The 21,737-nt window shown below is 44.6% G+C and overlaps 1 protein-coding gene across 1 annotated transcript in view; it reads right to left on the reverse strand.

Annotated features, from left to right (window-relative positions):
* The window catches only part of COG4 (component of oligomeric golgi complex 4), a 154,353-nt gene that overhangs the window by 10,440 nt on the left and 122,176 nt on the right, over nt 1-21,737 (reverse strand). The window contains exons 16-17 of the mRNA XM_029608911.1: nt 11,850-11,933; nt 2,843-2,944 (exon numbers count right to left, since the gene is read on the reverse strand). Coding sequence (XP_029464771.1) covers nt 2,843-2,944; nt 11,850-11,933 — 186 coding nt within the window. The remainder of the gene's footprint in view (nt 1-2,842; nt 2,945-11,849; nt 11,934-21,737) is intronic.

Raw genomic sequence — 21,737 nt, forward strand, 5'->3', positions numbered from 1 at the left:
AAGTTGAAATTTATTTTTTTTTTTTGTAACTGAAGAACTTTGACTGAGTTCAAGGTGACAAAACAGTTGTGAGGGCTTTATTCTAACTAGAACAAAGCACCTCTTCTGCAGTCCAGTGAATGAAGAGCCGGTTCACCCTTACTGGTGTGCAGTCTTGGCAAGACAATAGATAGATTTAAATGAAAAACAGAGACACGTTTTGGTAGCAATTTAGGATGAGTTTTCAAAACTACTCTGTTATAGAATATTTGACTATAGGGAAAGTATGATACCAAGACTTGTAGCTCGCTTACTCTCTGGCCAGGCATAACTATTAAAAATAAAACTTTTCAAAAAAGAAACTTTTGTTCTGCCTTTATCAAAGATTCAAATGGCTATTTTATGAGTTGACCTACAAATACATTGAGATCCCAGGGTATAGGAGAATCTTTAAATAATAGTTTAAGGCGAGCTGGCCTTTCATGAATCTGTCAACTGAAAGATGATGAGAAATAGGAGACACCTTTGAAATTTTCATAATATGCTGATATAGACCCCAAGTTGCTGCATGGTAATGTGGCCAAGGGCATAACATGCATGATGCTGTGTGGCCTAACACCCACTCCCAGATTAAAATGGTGGCCTGACTTCTGACCCTGGACCAGAGTCCTTGGTATTGGGTCAGCTGAGGTTGGGCCAGCCAGGCTAGCTCCACTTGGGGAGAGAGCTGAGGCTGAACATCCAGGGAATTTAAGAGTAGAGTATGGGCTGGCTCGGCCTCTTTCACTGGCCCTGAAAAGACAAGCCTATAAATATTGGCAATAGGTTTGGAAAGGTTAGTAATTTAAATGCTACATCATGCCTTGTTGCCTGAGGGAGGTCACTGGATCCCCTTTAGGATGCTAGTAATCAAGTAGATTGAGGGCCCCTGAGCTCAGTTCTTGGGAAGGCCACGGCCTTGTCAGGTTTGCCTGTACTGCCTCCATTCTATGTGGGCAGAGTTCTTGTGTTTGTTGTGTGGGTCACTGGGGGGGCTCTGTTAGGTTCTGGTCTTTGGAGATTAAGTTTGGGGATCCTTGAAGTATATCATAAGCTCTTTCGGCAGGAAATTATTATACCAGGTTCCAAAATGCTTTAAGCTGCCTTGAACATTCGTTGGAAAGGGGGGATATTAAAATTAAAATAAAATAAAATTTTGCTTTATAATGAGGCTATCAAACAAAGCTTCCTTTTAAAGATTTTCCTGCTGCTTGTAGTTTTTTTTTCTTTTAATTTGACTATGAAATGCTAATTTCTCTTATTTAGTTCTATAGCCTGTTTTCTTCAATAAACTCTTAAGAGGCAGTGACTTCTTGCTCTATTGCATTGGACCCCTCAAATCCTACCTTTTTATATTAAAAATAAAAATGTATAAACTAGCTTAGCTACATGATGAAAAGATGGAAGCAGAATCCAATCCCGAAGAATAGTTGATGATTCAACTGATATCTGATATGCTTGTTAAATATAATACTTTCAGATTTATCCAAAGTCTTTCTCCAACATGCACTTTTTCTTCTTGCTCACTGGCACAGAAGCAAAGGGTCTAATGTTCTTCATGAGTCTGTTGAACATATGGTACACTTCCTGATATAATCATTGAAATACAGTGTACAATAAAGTCTTCTAAACCAATGAAAAACCATCTTACCTACTATGCTCACTCTGAACAGTTCAGATTTCCTATTAATAGGGAGGTAAACCCATCAAAATAACTGATATATGGAAACATGTAGAACCAAAATTAGAACAACAATAGAGGTGTTAGTTGCTAGTTTTCATTCTAAAAAGTGACAAGAAGATTAGAGGTAACCCTATTGATACTGTAAGAAGAATTGAAAGAACTGAAGAACTGGAGATTGTATTTAGAAATGGGGTCACAAGTTTTTTAGTATTTCAGAGATATGTGTTTTTCAATTTATTTCAGATATTTATCCAGACAGAGATTCCAGAGATGCTTGTTCATAATGAGGTTGTGAAATTTTAGAGAATAAGTTATTTTAAGTGAGATAAGGAAGCTTGATGGGATTGTATATATACTTTGAGATTGGGGATATTGTAAATTTAATTTGATCGTCGTTGAGAATGGGTGTTCTAGGGTTTATTATAGACATATTTACAATAAAAGTGAAAACGGAAAAAGATGGCCACTTGAAGCGAGGTCTTGAGAGTTGGAGGAATGAGCGTGGTTATAGGAACAAAGGTATTCCTGTCTCTACAGACATACTGAGAGATAGTGTGAGCAACTAGAAATAACTCCACTTCGATTATAATGATTTTTGCCTATGATTTTGTCACATTAGGGATCAATATAGAATGAGCCCTGAAGAAGCTGGACCTCAGCCAAACAAGGGCTTCTTGCTGGGGTCTAAAGAGGGGCATGAATACTGTAGTAAATAAAAGGAGTGATTAAAAGAAGGGTTTTGTGATAATTACTTTACAAAATTATGTATTTTAAATACAATATCTTGCATTTTGTAAAAAAAAAAAATAAATATTTAAAAGGGGTGGTATGTGGTTATATGAGATGTGTGAATGAGTAGGAGAAGTGAATGTGAATGAAAGCGGATGGATTATGTGGCTTTTATATTGATATGGTGTATGTGGTTGGGTTTTAAATCTTTATAGGGGGTATTAAGTGAAATGTATACTGAGGCATGTCTCTATAAAAGTTTGTTGAGATGATAAATCTATTGACTGGATAAAACTGTTAATATATGTGATAATAAATAAACATAAGAAATTGTACTATTACTTTTATTGCTAATAAAATAAAAAAAGCAATGTTCCTGAAAGAGGCCCAAGAAAAAAGCTGCTGGCTTACCCTGCTAAAGGTGGACTTCAAAACCACTTTCTCCAGCTCTATAGCAATCAAACTGGTCATGAGACTGGTGAGGTTATCATAGATAACGGAGGACAAGCCTGCCTGCAAGAGAGAGAGAAATAATCCTGGAACCATGAAACTCAGCATCTGTCTGGCAGGACAGAACATGACGAATCTTAATATCGATTAAGGTTTCCTTCTGATTAATTGATTTCAATCCAGTCTTCTGACATTTTTGAGAACTGCACTGCTGCCTTTCAGAAGATACATACTTGCTACAGCTTGTGGATAAAGAACATTTTACACATGGTAGCCTCTGATAAATATCCCCAATTTAAATAAGTAGAACAAGGATGAGGGAGGGCTACACAACTACTTGGAACTTTAGCAGAATAAAAACCAATAAGAAGATGTTGCCCGCCCCCACACCCTCCTTTCATGAGCTCTTTACTGTAGTACTACACTGGAAATAAAGTGAACATATGTCCTCATGTCCCTTCTCCTTCCTCCTGATGCTAAGAAGGATGGAAATACTGAGCCTTCTTCAGAGGCTCTTGAGTTGGGTATCAAAAAAATAGAGTTGCTTACCATTAACAGGTGCTCTTGGAGGAAAGCAGGATGTCAGATCTCACATATGGGTGACATCTGATAGAGCCCAGCCTGGAATGTTTATGTCGAAGTTTCTAGAGTAACTGTGTCTCACTGGACATGCCACTATATCACGTGTCCACAAGGGGGCCTCTTCAGTCTTGTTCTTTAGCATTATAAGGAGAAGCCAACTCTAAGGGGAGGAATGCGTGCGCAGAAGCAGTCTATCATGATGAAATCTGGTATAAAGTGGATAAGTTATTAGAGCCTAGAGCTCATTGACTTTGTGCACTGAAGTGACCACCATCAAAAATACAACCTTTCAGGTCAGGTACTTCAGGTCATAGGAGCAAATTGGGCAGAACCAAGTTGAAGACACAAGACATGGCCAGAGGCCTGAGGAGGATGGCTTCAAATGAAGCAAGCCCCACATGAATCGGATAACCAAAGCTATATAGAGAAATGCCAATTGCAGCAATGTGAACTCTTACAGAGTTGATCTTGAGACCAGACTTGGATAAATGTAGAATGTAATCGAGTTTTGTGAAAGAATCTAGGACCTTTTGTTCACATCCCAAGGCAAATCTATTCCACTTCAACCCACAGGACTTCCCAATACATATCCTCTGACAGATTAAAACACATTACATATCAGCCTCTCAAAATCCAGGCAGTGAAAGCCAAGGACCTGAGTGATGAGATCAGAGGAATTCCCTAGGCATGAAGAGACATATATATCCCTGAGAAGTGGGAACCAAATGTCAGCCAAAAAGGAGCTATGAGAATCATGGTCCCCTGGTCATCTTTTAGCCTCAGCAGTCTTAGTAACCAGTGGTACTGAAGGATACACATACAGTAGACCCTTTCCCAATAAAGGGCAATGGTGTCCTGTGCCCTTTTCCTCATCAGAAAAGTGAAATTTTCCTATCCTGAGGGAACGCAAACAGATCCATGGCAGGTGTGCCCCACTCACAGAATATCTAGTTTGCTATCCCCTGATTTAGGGACCATTTGTGTGGTTCCCAGAACATCCTGTCTCCTAGAACATTTTCAGATATGTGGCTCTGAGAACCATCCCTTGAGAGATGGCCTAGTCCCACAACTGGACATTCTCCTGACACAGGAGGTACAATCCCACGTCTCCCTGCTAGTTGATGTAAAACATCACAAACTAGCTGTCTGTTTGGACCAGGCCTACTTTGTTGGCTAACCAATCTCTGAAAACCTTTAGAGCATACTGAATTATTTTCAGCTCCAGGACGTTTATTGGATAAAGCTTTTTTCTGAGCAGCCCGGAGACCTTGGGTGCAGAGCCCCTCTACACAAACTCTCCAACCCAGGTTGGACACTTCTGTAGTGGAGACAATTTCAATTGAAGACATTTAAAGGGTATACCTCTTGTCAGATTGGAATTATCCCGCCAAGAGAACAGGAATCCCTGAGTGGTTGTTTAAGTGGCCAGCAGCTATTATGATTTGAGGCTCCACTAGGTTTTCCTCTTATGCAGACATTCCAAGGGAGTTACATATACAGTTGATGCCATAAGGTTCAAAATCTTTAACATGTCCCATGCTGATGTCTGCTGACTCATCTGGATCCTTTCTACTGCAGTTATCAAGGTGATAGCCCTCTGTTGTTGAAGGAAGGCTCTTGCCTGAGTTGTGTCTAGCAGAGCTCCAATAAACTTTAATTTAGATGGTGAGTGCACGTGGGAATTGGGATAATAGATGAACCTTAGTAACTCCAATATCCGCAAGGTCATATACATCAATTCTATAGTACCCACCTGTAATGAGTTCTTGATCAACCAATTCTCCAGCTAGGAATACACCTGAACTTTTCACAGATGCGCTGCCAATATGGCAAGACATTAGGTGAAGACACATGGGACTGATGCTAAGCCAAAAGGCAGCACGTGAAACTGAGGTCTCTATGTGGGTGTAAGCAACCTTGAGATTGAAAGGGCATAGCCAGTCTCCTTTTTGAAGAACAGAAATCAAGGTGCCCAGGGAAACCATATTGAATTTTTCTCTTTTGAGAAACTTGTTCAAGGTCCTTAGGTCTAGGATAGGATGAAGTCCTCCTGTTTTCTTTGGAATCAGGAAGTATTTTGAGTAAATTCCTATCTTCTTTCCTGTGGTGGAAGAGTCTACACTGTCGTCAACCAAGGTCCACAGCTTTATCCATCCTAGTAGTAGTATTTTTTATTTGAATTTTTTTTTAAATCTCTGTAAATTATCAAACACTTAGCACATGATAGCAACATCCCATTATAATGTTTGTAGGGAGGACTATATATTATATGAAACAAGCAACCCTTCCTTTAACAATGTTTTTTTTCTAGTCCATTTTTGACAACTGGGTTTTGCTTAGGGGACATTTCAGATAATATACCTGGTTGGTGGTGATTTTTTTTGTTTATTGTCTTTATCCCACTGGGAGGACTACAAGCATTATGATGGGGGAGGACTACAAGGACTTACAATCTAAGTTTGCACCTGAGACAATGGAGGGTAAAGTGGAGCAACAGTGGGACAGTGGGACTTGAATCCTGGTCTCCTGGTTCCTAGCCCACAGTTGTAACCAGTAGATTACTCCTCCACTCCACTAACCCTGCAGTGACCACATTCTGCCAGTGGACAGATTAGCAAAAAACTTGATTAAAAACAGAAAACCAGAATTGTACTCAACCAACCATAAACACTGAACTAGCATAAGATTCTATGTACCCCAAGCTAGGGACTGGATGAATGCTTACCAGTAATCCCTTGGGACCCAGAGCCCCACAGGAAGACTATTGACACACTCATGCGGCAGCCGAGGGCAGGAAGCTGAGTCTGTCTACACTAAGGAAAATTAAATTATCAGGTAAGTAATTTCTCCATTTCCTAGCATGTAGACAGATGGATTCAGGACCAGTGGGATGTACCAAAGCTACTCCCCAGCAGGGTGGGAGACTGCCCTTGGTCCAGTCAACACCGCACGTGCAAAGGCTGCATCCTCCTGGGCCTGCACATCCAGACAATAAAACCTGGAAAAAGTGTGTAAGGAGGACCACGTTGCAGCTCAGCAGATATCAACGGGAGACAACAGACTAACCTCCGCTCCTGACACTGCCTGAGGTCTGTTGGAATTGGCCCTAACCTGAGTAGGCAATGGCTTTCTGGCATCCACACATGTGGCTGTGATCACCTCATTAATCCAATGAACTATGGTCGCCCGTGAAGCCGGAGCACCCTGCTTACTCCCACAATGGAGAACAAACAAGTGATCCGTCTTTCAAAAAGACTCAGAGACCTCCAGATACTGCACGACAAGACGCTTACCATCTAAGGAGCGCAAAAGGAGAAACTCCTCTGCACTCCTGACCTTATCCATTGATGGCAAGGAGATGGACTGACTCAAATGAAAGTTCGAGACTATCTTGGATAAGAAGGATGGAACAGTACACAACTGTAACACCCCTGGAGTCACCTGAAGGAACGGCACCCAGCAAGACAAGGCCTGCAGCTCAGAAATCCGACGCGCAGAACATATAGCCACCAGGAACACAGTCTTCAAAGTCAACAACCGTAAGGAAGGCTATGAAGTGGTTGGAACCATAGGGTCCGCCAAAAGGTCCAGCCACAATATTAAGCCTCCACAATGGAACCGGTAACCTCAGGTGAGGCTTAAGATGTTTCACTCCCTTCAAAAAACAGGCCACATCAGGATAAGATGCAAGGAAACACCATTCACCAGGCCTCTGCAACAAGCAAGAGCTGCAACCTGCACCTTCAAGGAATTAAGGGCCAAGCCTTTACGCAATCCATTCTGCAAAAAATCCAGAATGAGAGGAATCTTAACTGAATGAGAAAGAACACTTGCTTCTTACAACAGGCCTCAAAAACTCTCCAAACCCACAATAAGCCAAGGAAGTGGAGTACCTGTGAGAGCGGAGAAAAGTGGCAATCACCGCAGAGGAATAATCACGCTTTAACAGGCAAGCCCTCTCAGGGGCCAAACCGTAAGACAGAATCAACTCGGATCCTTGTGAAGAACCGGTCCCTGCTGAAGAAGATCCATGTGCAGCAGAAGACGAAGGGGGGCCTCCACCAGGAGTTATCACAAATCTGCATACCACAGATGCCTGGGCCAGTCCGGCACCACCAGAAGTACTAGCTTCCTGTAATCTTCGATCTTGTGAATTATCCTGCCCAGCAAGGGCCAAAGAGGAAAGGCATAAAGCAATCTGTCTTCCGAGCAGACCTGTACGAGAGCATCTATTCCCAGGGTCTATGGAACTCTCCTGTGACCGCAGAAGCGAGGAACCTTCGCATTTCGAGAAGCCGCCAGCAGGTCTAGGAACGGAAGGTTCCAGCGAGCCACAATCAGCGGAAATACCTCGGCTGACAACACACACTCTCCTGGGACCAGACTCTCCTGCTGAGAAAGTCCGCTCTTATGTTGTCTTTTCCTGCAATGTGAGAGGCTGAGATAATCTACAGATGGCCTTCTGCCCATTTCATCAGCTGGTCTATTTCCTGCGACATTTGCTGGTTCCTCCCTGGTGAATGAAATAGGCCACCGTCGTCACGTTATCCGACATCACACGAACTGTTTGATTCTGCAGCCTGTGGCTGAACTGCAAGTATGCCAGCCGTACTGCCCAGCCTCCAGGCGATTGATGTTCCAGTGGGACTCTTCGGTATTCCAGCGCCCCATGGCCGTTAACTCCAGATAGTGAGCCCCCTAACCATGGAGATGCGGATCTGTCATGAGTACCAATCAGGCTGGAGAGGACACTTGAGACATCAATCTCTGGATCTGAACTTCCGGTAGGAAAACTCTGTCCTGTCCCGTGTTGAATCAGACCCCCAGATACTCCAATGACTGGGATGGTTGAAGATCGCTCTTGGTCAGGTTCGCCACCCAAGCGAGCTCCTGCAATAAGGAGATCACTTTGTGTGTCACCAGGTGGCTCACTTCCTGAGACATGGCTCAAATCAGCCAGTCGTCCAAATATGGGTGCACCAGAATTCCTTCTTTTCGCAAGGCTGCTGCTACCATTACCATAATTTTGGAAAATGTTCTGGAAGTGGTGGCTAGCCCAAAAGACAGCATCCGAAACTGATAATGGTGCCCCAACACCGCAAAGCGTAGAAAGCGTTTGTGTTCCAATCGGATGGGAATACGAAAGTAAACCTCTGACAGATCCAAGGAGGTCATAAATTACGCAGACTACACTGCCATTATTACAGAGCATAAGGTTTCCATTCGAAAATGAGTCACCTTCAAGTAATGGTTGACTCTCTTGAGAGCCAAGATGGGACGAAAGAAGCCCTCCTTCTTGGGCATAACAAAATTAATGGAATATCGCCCCATACTTTCCTGAGACGTGGGCACCGGAACTACAACTCTCAGTCTGAGGAGACTTTGAAGCATGAACTCCACTGCCTGCTTCTTCTGCGGGGAGTGGCAAGGGGACACCATGAACATGTACTGAGGAATACTGTGAAATTCCAGTGCATGCCCTTTGCTTATCACCTCCAGGACCCATTGATCTGACATGATCTCGACCCACCTCCAATAAGAGAGAGAGCGACTTCCCCCTTTTTCCTGTTCCGGAAGGTGGGTCAACAAGCCTTCATTGGGAAGCTCGAGAAGGTCCACCACCCGAGCCCACTCCTCTCTTGGTCTGCTGGGGACGAAAGGAGTGAGACCTACCAAAAGGGCGGCCCTCTGTAGGGACGAAAACATCTAGAACCCCAGAAATGATCCCTCATACCAAAGAGGCGCTGTAGCTATTTTTTAACCTCTAGCAACCGAGGCACCGGAGACTCGCTCCCTTACTGGCCAGTTTCTCCAGCTCGCTCCCAAACAAGAGAGAGCCTTTAAGAGAGCATCTTGGTAATATTGGCTTTGGAAGCTGTGTCAGCTGACCAATTTCGCCATCAGAGTTGATGCCTGACCGCTATCCTGAAGCCACTCCTCTGGCGAGATCCGGACCAAATCATAGCCTGCATCTGCTAAAAAGGTGGCAGCAGGCTCCATAACCGCTCTGGAATTCCCTCCAGACTCATCACCCTCCTGAGAGAGAAGCAGACAAGATCTTGCCATTAAGGCGCAACAAGAGGCAATCTATAAATTCATCACCACTGCCTCAAAGGCTTGCTTAAGAATAGCCTCAATCCTTTTATCATGTACATCCTTCAAGGCCTCTCCTCCCTCTATGGGGATAGTCGTCCACTTAGACATGGCATATACCAGAGCATCCACTTTGGGAAAACGCAAATGCTCTCTCACAGCCAGATCCAGGGGGGTACAGGACTTCCAATGTCCGTCCCCCTTTAAAATTTGCTTCTGGGGCTTCCCTTCCAGATCAATCAATTCCTGGATGGCATTCATCACTGGGAAAAAAAACAAGAGGCTTTACATAAGGAAACGAAAATGGGATTCTTCCTTGGCTCTGACATAGCAACCGGAACTAGGGACACCCAGCTATTTCAAGTTCTAGGAAATCAAGACTGGCAGTTCATTTCTATGAAAGAACCGCAACATGGTTCAATATGGTTCCAGCCCTAGAGGAATTTCCCCATCCAGGGACTCAGGATCAATCTCATCATCAGTGCCATCTAGATTCCTGTCGGAAACACCCGCAGGGAGCAGAGGCAAGCCCCGGCGCTTAAGCATAGGACTGGAATTGGGAGGAGCCACCGGCTGAGGGTCTGACTAGACAGAAATGGGGGAGATAAAGAAAGAAAGGCTGAAGAAAGGCTTGTAAGCCTTGAAAAAATTCCACCCAAGAAAAAGCAGCCGGTCTGGACCAAGCCCAGAAGGAACTGGAGCTGGTCCAACAGAACTGCCTTCGCCAGCGGAGGAGACAGTCAAGGGAGAACCAGGTTCTGGGGTCCCCCCAGTCAAGGCCATGACCAACCTATCATCAGAATGGGAAGAGTCAGGCTTAGCAAAATCCGAGGAAGACAACTCTCCCCTAGCGTCTGAGCAGCACTGACTCAGGTTAGAAGTCAGGTCAGGCTGAGAAACCCTAATATGACAGGCAACACAAATAGGAAGAGGTTTTGGCTTCTTGCCTACCAACGCCATCGCTGCGGTAAACATGAGTTGGAGGAGCTTGCGCTAAAAAATTAAATGTAACTAAAAAATAAGTTCCTAGAAAAAAGTGCAGCAAGGCGCATGCACAACCTATGCACCAAGTAAAGCGCATAAAAAAATGTGTACGCGTAAAAAGCATGCCCAAAAAATGAGCACACAACACGTGCGCAGAGCTGACACTGCACACACTGACAGCCTACAGAGGGCAGCAGAATATGCACAAGAGCGAGCAAAATCAGCTGCCGTGGCCTACCACATGGCATGCAAGAAAAAGGTCTAAGTGTGGGGTCTAGCCCTCTGGGGGCCACTCAACCTGCCAGGCTGCCCAGTTCTCCAATGGGAGCGGGAACAAAAATCAGCATGGCACGCTGAGAATGGAGACCGGAGGAATTCCTGAAACCCCTTTAACTGTCTCTGATTCAGGTAAAACTTTCTTTTTTTTTTTTTTTTTAAACCTTACCTGAGCTCAGAGCTCACTGGCTGAGCATAGAGACGGTCTCCGGCTGCAGGGGGAGAGGGCATCTGCCATCACCACCGCACTCGGTCTCCTGGACCCACTGCCTTTCAACTGAACTAGCAGCTAAGTCCACATTGGGAAACCCAGCTACCAGACCCAGGCACACCTCTGAGGGAGCATGAAATCGCCTCAGGAATTCTCATCTGGGGGAGGGACCTTTGGGTATCACCACAGGAGAGCGGGGCTTTCTTTTCCTGAATTTAGAATTTCAAATTTCTCCTTTCAAAAAGCTCAAAACAATCCCCATAGGGAGATGCACATCCACTGTCTGCTGGAGATGGAGAATACTGGCAGGCTGGGGTCACTGCAGGGTAATATATACTGTGACATCAGCTTGCTCCATCTCCATCTTCTGGCAGGGGAGCATAAACCCACTGATCCAGAGTCCATCTGTCTACATGCTAGGGAAAGGGGCATTTTTTTTGTTTTACTTTTTGTGGTTATCAAGAAACTTCTCCTTGGGCTTGATTATTCCCTAGCCACTACTTACTCCTCCTTTCTGGGCTTGATCTGCTGCTGCTGCTGCTGCTACAGCCTCTTCTCCCTCTCTCCTGAAGTCCAAAATGTTGCTTCTGCAGTTACTCCCACCACCTCCTGCTCATCCTGGGTCCCAATTTACTGCTGCCACCACCTCCTCTTGGGCCTAATCTGACACTACAACTTCCTCCATCCTGACCTGCTCCCCCACTCCTGTGTCTCCAATCTTCTGATGCAACCACCTTCTTCCTCCTCCCTTGAAACCTGAACTGCAAAATAGCTACTCATATTCTGCCTTTAGCAGCCTCACATTCTCATTTCCTTCCTCACCTTGAACTCTGCCATCAGTTGCTCCAGGTTAATGATGAATTGCTGCACCCAGGGGTCATTAGCCTCATAGTCATTGAATTCTTCCTATAAAGAAAAAGCAGAGTCATTTTTTTTCACATTGATACCTCCTAAGAAATTGGGTAGTTTTGGAGATAAAGATAACTGGAATGATATATGTATATTTTAAATAATTTTGATATGGGAGATATTTGCTAAGGCAGATAATTTTAATTATAGAGGTTTTTGAGGAAATGTATAACAATGTAAAACAATCCGGAATGGAATTCTCTTATCCTCTCCCCCTTTTTTCCATGGAAATGCTTATATCCCTCAAGGTAGACATTGTTTTTACTGTGGAGAAATTTAGTCTTACCTGCTAATTTTATTTCTTTGAGTCCAGCCAGACCTGTCCAGATACATGGGTTTATGCTCCACTACCAGCAGATGGAGACAGAAGAACAGATTTGCTGATGTCACCTCTTATAGGGTCCTGTGTTGACCTTGGCCTGCTAGAATTCAATGTAAGAAGCTATGAAAAAATTCAACCAGTTCCTATATCCCCTCCATACTAGAAGCTGTCAAGAGAGAACAAACAACATGAAACTCCCCAACCAGAGGAGACCAATATGTGGAACAAAGCCAGCTGCAGCCACCCAATATGTAAGCCTCTCAACTGTGGATCCAACCTGCTCTGTATACATGATAGTCTGATGAATAGGAAGGCTCTGGACTGATATGTCTGGATTCAAGGACAGGATGTTAGCAGATAAGAATTTCTCTTTCCCTTTTATCCAGCCAGAAGAGTCCAGATGCATGGGATGTATACAAACTATCCCTGATCTGAGTGGGACCCTGCCAGGCCTGCTCTCAAGGTGCCTCTTCCTTAGCTCAGATATTGAGACAATTATGCTTCAAAAACAAATATAAGGAGGCCCATGTAGAGCCACTTTGCAAATCTCCACTGGAAAAACTATATGGAACTGTGCCTATAACAAAGCCTGGGCTCCTCAGGCACCGACAAACTCTTAGCTATACAGGTCAAGCCTATGGCCTTCTTAATCTTGCTATCAATACCTTTGAAGATGCTTCACCATTTCTGGGACTGCTGAAAAGAACAAAGAGGTAATGCAATCTTCTAAATACATTTTTCATTTTCACATACTGCAAAACTTCTGGAAATGTCTAGATCAGGGGTCGGGAACCTTTCTGGCTGAGAGAGCCATGAACACCACATATTTTAAAATGTAATTCCATGAGAGCCATACTAACTACAACCCCCACCCTCCTGACCCCCAAGACCTACCAAATTAATTTACTACAACCCCCTACTCTCCTGACGCCCCCCAAGACCTGCCAAATTAATTTACTACAACCCCCCACCCTCGTAGGTGTGTTCCGAGGACTGGGTTGAGAACTCCTGCTATAAAGCATACTTCCTTCTCAGACTGATAATGAAAAAGAAACCCAATACTGTCAGAATCTTTATTCATACATAATTTGTGGTCCCAGCACGAAGCAGGTCCCACTTAAGCCATCTACACACTTCTAAAGCCCTTCTCAGAGCTTACATTGTACTAGGATTCTCCCTCTGGTATTTTCTCTCTGCTTTCTTCTACCACCTGGATTTCACTATTGGCATTCTCACAATGAGGCTAAACAGATTCCCAGCAACCTCTTGTTTCCTGTCCCCTACTTGTGTATTAGCAGCTTGGGGTGTAGAGGCTGAGAGTCTCACCTTTGCACACCAAATGATTCATTCTTAAGGCACTCTTACCCTTTGCTATTTTCGTTTATTCTCCCCCGGTGGTCTCTTTTATGCAAAAACAAGCTGTTAAGGCTACATTAAATTTTTTTTTCAGTTCATTTTCGAACACAGCACCCTTCTACACTTTTTCTCCCTCACTCCCCCCTTCCCCTCGTTCACTCACCCCTTCCCTCCACTCAGTCTAACTCACCCTCTGTCTCCCACCTCCCTCCTTCCCCTCACTCCCACCTCCCTCCCCTTCCCTCAGTCACTCCCCACCCTCTCTCAATCCCTTCCCCTTTCCCTCAGCCCTCCTCCACTCCCTTTTTCTCTGCTCCACAACTTCTTACCCTTCCACTTACTCACATCCCTCTGTCTCTCATCTCCTCCTCATTCTCCCTCATTCTCCGTCTCCCCTCACTCTTCCCCACCCCCTACCTCCCTCCCTTCCACACACTCACCCACTCCTCCCTCCCTCCCTCTCACTCAGTCCCTCCCTCCCACTCTCTCCTCCCTCCCTCCTGGCTGCCGCTGCTGCCGCTCGACGCCGCCGCTTGCTGCTGCCGCTCGATGCCGCCGCCACTGCTGCCGCTCGATGCTGCTGCCGCTCGACGCCACTGCCGCTTGACACCGCTGCTGCTGCCGCTCGACGCCACTGCCGCTTGACGCCGCTGCTGCTGCTCGACGCCGCCATATTGATATATTCAGCTGACGCTCGCAGAGACCGACGTGCTTGCCCGCACATGCGCAGTAGAGCTGCTCTCTACTGCGCATTTGCAGCACGTCGGTCAAGCTTCATTTATTAGGTTGATACCTATGTAGTTGAATGTAACTTGCCTTTAGCTCAGTTTGGAAAGGTGAATAATTAAATCCAAAATCTTGTACTGTACTAGCAAAAAGTTACAGTGCACTGAACCTCTATATTCCTGGCTGATTGAGTTCATTGTCTGTCTGATTTACTTCTGACTGTGTGGACTGTACATCTCATCACAAATTTCAATGACAGGCAAAACTCATAAAACAATATTAAAGAAAAAGATAATGTAGTACCTTGAAATAGATTACAGGACACCTGACAGCATGGTTTCACAAAGGGAAAATCTGTCAGACATACTTAATGGAGTTCCTTAATGAAGTGATAGATCAGGGAGGTGCTATTATCTCTGAAGGATCATGTGATGATAATGCAATTTCATCACATGTATAATATTTGCACTATTAGAACCTGCTTGCAGTGGACATGTTAATTCCTTTTTGGTGGATACTGGGCTTTCAGATGCCCTTAATCATTCAACTTTTTCTCAAGCTGTAGTCAAAGCAGTAAATGAGTACCAGATTGATTTATGACATTTTGCTAACTGATACAGACAATGCTATTTCCATGGAAAAAACATTTAGGGGGCAATTTTCAAACCCCATGCGAAGCTTGTAGATACAAAAAGATAACTTTCAAATATTCCAGTTACTGCCAAAGATAAAAAAATAGTTTTCTTCTTTTTTGTTGTCTAGGAGTTTTTTCCCCCCATCATAAGTTTTGCAAGCTTTCCTTTCATCCATCTTCTGACTTCTTACCGGGTTTTCTTTCTCTCTCCCTCCCTCCCCTTCTATCCCTCTTGCCAACATTCATTTCTCTCATCTCAATTCTTATTTTGCTTTTCTCCACCCCTATATCTTTCTGCTCTCCAACACCTCTTTTCTCCCCATTTCGCCTTTCATCTGTCTCATACCTTTCCATTCCTTTCTCAGTCTCTATCCTCATCCCTTCAACTCCTCCTCTCCTATCTCATCTTCCGCCCCCTCACTTTCTCTTTCACCTCTTTGACCTCTTGCTTGTTTTTATTTATTTCACTTTGATATCCTGTCTTTCCAAGACAAGGTAGGTTACAATATTAACAGATAAAATACAGTCCTTACAAAATTTAATATATATTTCCTCCCACGCTTACCATCCACAAATTCAGTCTAAACCTTCAACCTTACCCAACTCTGACCCCCAAAAGCTATAAAGTAAACTTCATCAAAACAGATTACCCAGTATTCTCACCTCTCCATCGCTCATCTTCAATGCTCCCAGCAGAAAGTCCTCCTCTCACCCCCGCTTTGGATCTCAGCCTTTCATTCTCAACCTACCATCTTCTTAGCTTAATGAATCATAGCCCTCCATCTTTCTCAGTCTTTATTTCCTCTTCCCAGTCCTTCAGCTCCTTCTCTCCGCACTGCCCCATCCAGACTCAACTTTCCTCCCTCAGTGCCACTCCCCAGCCTCAATCATCCTCCCTCAGGGACAAACAGCAGAATGCATGGGAATTTTGAAAGTGCATGCATGCATACTCATGTGGCTGTGGTGACCTTTCCACCTCCTCTATTCACAATGCTGGCTTCTGAAATCGGTACAGGCACTGCAAGAAAAGGAAGAGGAGACAGGACCACTGCAGAGATGGCGAGTATGCAAGCCTTCAAGATCCCTGTGGTGCACATGCTGGGCTTTACATTCTTCTGCCATGTTTGGTGCATGCTAAAGGTTTTTGGTCACCAGTGATGACCTGGCAGCAGCATTTTTGGAGTCCTACCCTCCAGAAACTAACAAGAAACTGGATGGAAATGAGGTGGGGTCCAGCGGAGGAATTAACAGCTCTCAAGAGAAGAGAGTTCCTTGTTCTTCGCCTTAAAAAGGAGTTCATTTAAAACAGACTGGAGAAAATTGTTTTTCACTCAACGCATAGTTAAGCTCTGGAATTCATTGTCAGAGGATGTGGTTAAAACAATTACTGTAACTGGGCTTAAAAAAAGGTTTGGATAATTTTCTAGAAGAGAAGTCCATAAACTATTAATCATTAAGGAATAGTAGCTTGAGATCTATTTAATGTTTGGGTACTTGCCATATACTTGTGACCTGGATTGGCCACTGTTGGAAACGGGATGCTGGGCTTAATGGACCCTTGGTCTGACCCAGTATGGCATATCTTATGTTCATATGTTCTTATGTAATGACCTGAATGGTGGGAAAAATGTGATATTTTTCAAATATTGTTTGCTTGAACTAAACTATATAATGGGAGTATTTTGTAGCACCATAACATATTGTTTTTCTATTAATGTTGATTAAAAATTATGATTTCTTCCCAATTGAAATAGTGATTATATAACACTGTCATCAGGGTACATTGTGCTGTGCAAGATAAATCCTTTGGCTGCAATACCCCTGTAGTGCCTATGGGGTTAATAAGCCTCACAGATGATAATTCTTAGACTCGCTTGGCTTGTGTAAAAACGGAGATTGTGGTAGCCACTTCATGAAGCTGGAAAAGGACAATATGCTGAGGAGCACAGACAAGTAAGATAATCTCCTCAGTGTAAAACAATGGTCTGTCAATATTCTCTTACAAGGTAAAATACTGAGCTATGGATAATCCCCTCATATGTAAAACAAAGAACTAACATTACCTGTTTGGCTCAACCTAAGAACACTAGATTTCTCCATGTAACGAAGAAGTACTTGGCTGGATGCAGCTTGAACTGGCCATCTGGACTGTGTATACTTAGAACATTTGATCATGTGTGTGTGGTAAGATTGTAACTCTGTATCCTTACACTGCTGGTTTCTTATGTAGCCGATAGTAATGAAGTAAGACTAATTAATGTTTTGTGATTGTGGTGTTGGCAAGAGATGCTAAAGTCTTAGTAAATGCCCACAATCCCCTCACAACATAACAGGCACAAAAAGGTGCCATCTGCCCCCTAGCTCTCAAGCTGTTTTTTTTTTTTTTTTCAAAACTTTACCTGCCAGCAAAAACAACAAAAAACCAAGCAGGATCCGGGGCCTGGCAGACAGGGGCTTTGGCAGTCTTGAGGGAGCCGCTCCCCTGGCTATCGAGATCAACGGCACGATGCAGGCAAGCAACTGACAGGGCATTCCCAACCTTCTGGACGCCTGGCTTGACCTGAGGGATGGTCCACCAAGGAGCCTAACACCTCAGGGAGCTTTTTCTGAATCTTCTACTAGCTTTCTCTTCTTAATATAATTTTTTTTCTCTCTCTCTCAAACTGCAGGGTTGCACCTCTGCCATCTGCTGGAGTCAGAGAAATACTGGAGAGGCTGCAGGTGGCACTCTCGGTTATGTAGCAGTGCCTCAAAGTTTTGTTTCTCTGACTCCATCTGCTGATAGGGATGCAAAACCCCACTTGTCTGGACTGATCTGGGTATGTTCAGGAATGCTATTGAACAAACACAGTAAAAAACTGAAAACTTAAAGGAAACTGTCCCAGCATTCTGGCATTTCCAAGCGTTTTGCCAAGACTCCAGGGTCACTGAAATCAGTTTTTGAACCTATCCTCAGGAAGTGCGAATGCCACCAGGGCACACACAGAAGTTGCATGTGCACATGCTTCCTTCAGTAATCAAGAAGCTGCTATAAAGTTAGCTAGAATCAGAATCGAAGAAGAGAAATGTAGAATAGACCCAGCAGCCACACGCAGAAAAGCCGAAGCTGCATGCAGAGCTAGAAATGCTGCATCAAGAGAGGAGAGCCTTGAAGCTGCTGCGGGACAAGAAAGCAAGAAGATTTAGATTGATCAGGTTCTCTCAGAGGATCCTGTTCAGCGTATTAAAGAATATGTTCTAACACACACACACACACAAACACACGTACGCTTATGGATGCACTACTACCGGTTCACAATCCAGGTACGTATATGCAAGGAGACACTTTGCTTCAAGCCTACAACTCAACATCCTATATGAAGTGGGTTCCAGATTTGGCTGGGAGTGTATCATCAGCAAGAATATATACCAAATTTCCTCCACAAAAAGCATATGCACATGATCAACCTCATATTACCTCAATGGTTAGAACTGATGCAGTGAGAACATAAGAATATGCCATGCTAGGTCAGACCAAGGATCCATCAAGCCCAGCATCTTGTGGCCAATCCAGGCCATAAGAACCTGGCAAGTAGCCAAAAACTAAGTCTATTCCATGTTACTGTTGCGCCAATTTGGCTATTTTCTACGTCAGCTTAATTAATAGCAGGTAATGGACTTCTCCTCCATGAACCTATCCACTCCTTAGGGGGCTCTCCTTGAAGTTAGCATGTGGCACATTTAAAACTAATCGGAGAAAGTTCTTTTTCACTCAACGCACAATTAAACTCTGGAATTTGTTGCCAGAGGATGTTAGTGCAGTTAGTGTAGCTTGCCAGGTTCTTATGGGCCTGGATTGGCTACTGTTGGAAACAGGATGCTGGGCTTGATGGATCCTTGGTCTGACCTAGTATGGCATGTTCTTATGCCAAGCAAACCGCCTTGTCTCGTAGACCAGGATCCCTGAACCGAGCTTTCCTCTCCTTCTAGCCCTCCCTGCCCATTCCCCAACCTGGAATGGGCTGGAGACAGAAGATGGAGGACCCTTCCCCCCCCCCCCCCCCCCGGTGACGCGGCAAAATCCAAAATGTCCGCTGTTCCTGCACTGGACGGGTGAGGTAAAAAAGAAGATGCAGTTGGTCCAAAAGACAATGATACTAGACACTGTTTAGCGGAAGAAGGAGCCACAGATGAACCCTCCCCATTGTCGGCACAGTTAATGCATAACCCAGATCTATTAAGCCAGGAAGAATCAGAGCCGCATGAATGGCATGCTCTGCGCGAGCCATAAGGTAGAGAAATAATTAAAATCCTTTCTCTGAAGGTACTCACCACGACAGAAGAAAAGGTCCCCCAAACAAACAGCCAGAGCCCCACAAAAAGCTCCTACCTAAGGGGAGGAAGTCGCTCGCCTATAGAGCAGTGTTTTGGTGCAAACAGGTTTTGTTGTTTTTTTTTAAATTAGCTTTAGTTAAAAATGAACAGCCTGTCCTGAAAAATAGGAAAAATTGCTAAAAATTCTTGTAAAAAAAGTATCGTAAAGAGCCTGCAGCCACCTCAGCAGCCTCGTGAAGGGAGGGATATGGACAACCAGATTTACACCTCACGGGCACCCAGACCAAGCACACAAAAGGGTACCAACCCCCGGCTCGGCCGCTTCAATCGGACAGGGAAGAACCCTAAGGATTCTAAAAAATAAACAAATAAATAAATAAAAGAAACCCCCGGAAGGAAGGCTCAAAAGAAAAAAATTAGCTGAAAAAAATTAATCAACTGCAGAACTGCAGGATTAACAGCCTCTGCCATCTGCTGGAGACAGAGAAATATTGACGAACTGCAGGTGGCATGGTTGCTTAGATACGGTGTCAGCAAGGTTTTTTTTTCTCTGTCTTCATCTGCTGATAGGGGGAGATGAATCCAGGTGTCTGGACTGATCCAGGTACGTACAGGGAATGAGTGGATGAGAAGTAAATGGGATCAAGGAGAGGGGAGAGAAAGTCTGAATCCTGGACTGGGGAAAGTGGGAAAGATGATTCGCTCACACACCTCCTCTCGACACTGATCCCTTCATTCACATTTCTCCATAGCCACTCTGATTCCTTCGCTCCCCTTCCTCTGATATCCTCAATCATACTCCTCAGCCCCTATGATTTCCTCGTTCTCTTTCCATTGCTCTTTTGATCCCCACACTCAAAGCCTGATACACTCACATCCCACAGTATCTCTGATCCTCTCTCTCACTCTTCCCCCCAATCTTTTCACTAAGCTCTTCCCCCTCACACTCTCTGATCCCCTTATTCAATCCCCCTCCCCTACCCTCTTTCTCTGATTCCCTCATTCATTCTTGTCCCCTCCCCTCAATCCCTTCACTTATCCTTCCATCCTGGAGTAGCACAACGGTAGTGCGGTGCTTCAATCTGCATACTTACCAGAGTTTCTGACACACTGAACTGTATGGGATGCTTCAGCACCCTGTAGTTCAAAGTGCAACACTTTGCCAGATGCAGAGTAGGGAGAACACAACTTGATGTACTGCACTGCAGCAGGAGACGCACACTGATTGAGAGGCTCCAGCCCTGATCTCATGCTGTGATTCCATCAGAAATGCTGAACTCCGCGGGATGGGCTGGATTTTGCAGTCCTTCCCATAGCCACAGAAGCAAGGCAGATTAGGGAACCTGCTCCTAGACCCGCCATCACACATGCTATCTCCCAGCCTCTTTCTCCATAACTCCCCAATCTCTCTCATAACCCTCCATCACATCCTCCATCTCCTCCTTCCCTTATGCCCCCCCTTCAGCTTCAAACCCCCAATCATACCTTCCATCTCTTCTTTATTGTCCCCTCCCCCCACCTCAGGCCAGTCTGTACCCTCATCCTGCTGGCACTGATCATGTGGAAGAGGAGAGCAGCAGCAGCAGCAGCAGGTTGGGCCGTATCCTCCTCCTCTGCTGCCTGATCCCAGCTACTGCTTTCAATCACTGGGCCGTACACTGCAGGCATGGGCAGCTAAGGACGATGATGATGCAGCCTGATGTGCTGCCACTTTCCTCCTCCTTGCCATGAGAATAGTGCACATTGGGGAGATGGGGAGAAGAGAAGGAACCAGAAAAGAGTTTAGCAGCAGCTGAAGACAGAAGAACTTCCCAACACAGTGGACCCAACCCAGCTGGACCAAACTCCCTGGTCTCTCACGACAATTCCTCAGGGGCTAGCAAATTCCTTGGGAACAACCAGATCTTATGGCCCTTCCTGCAGCTGCAGAATTGTGGGAAACTAGGAGCCTTAGTTATAACCACTGGATGGCTCCATACAGGTTACTCCAGCCTTTTGGGAAGTCTGATGAAATCGCATCACTGTTGTTGGGATTGTAGCCATGGTTATTATTATTATTTTATTTAATATCTTTTAATATACCGATACTCAAGATAAAATATCTTATCGTACCGGTTTACATCAAACATGGGGTAACCAACGATATAGGAGCAAAAAGTTACATGAAACAGGGTGATGAACTCAGGACAACTGTAGAATGGATAACAAGCAGAGTTGAATAGTAACAAGGCGAACGATTTAGTGGGTGAACATCTAACAAACAAACAAACATATTTTTTTAAATCACTTAGTAAGTGGTCAAACAAGCAACAGTTTTAAGGGGTAGTGCTGTCTGTGCAGGGCAATGGCTCTAGGGTTGAGGCTAGAGGAAGGGGTAGAGGGGACAAGAGGTAGAAGGGATAGAAGGGACAAGAAGGGGTAGAAGGGACAAGATACTCTATATATGTAT

The sequence above is a fragment of the Rhinatrema bivittatum genome, chromosome 7 (assembly GCF_901001135.1).
Source record: "Rhinatrema bivittatum chromosome 7, aRhiBiv1.1, whole genome shotgun sequence".
In the NCBI taxonomy this organism is placed as follows: domain Eukaryota; kingdom Metazoa; phylum Chordata; class Amphibia; order Gymnophiona; family Rhinatrematidae; genus Rhinatrema; species Rhinatrema bivittatum.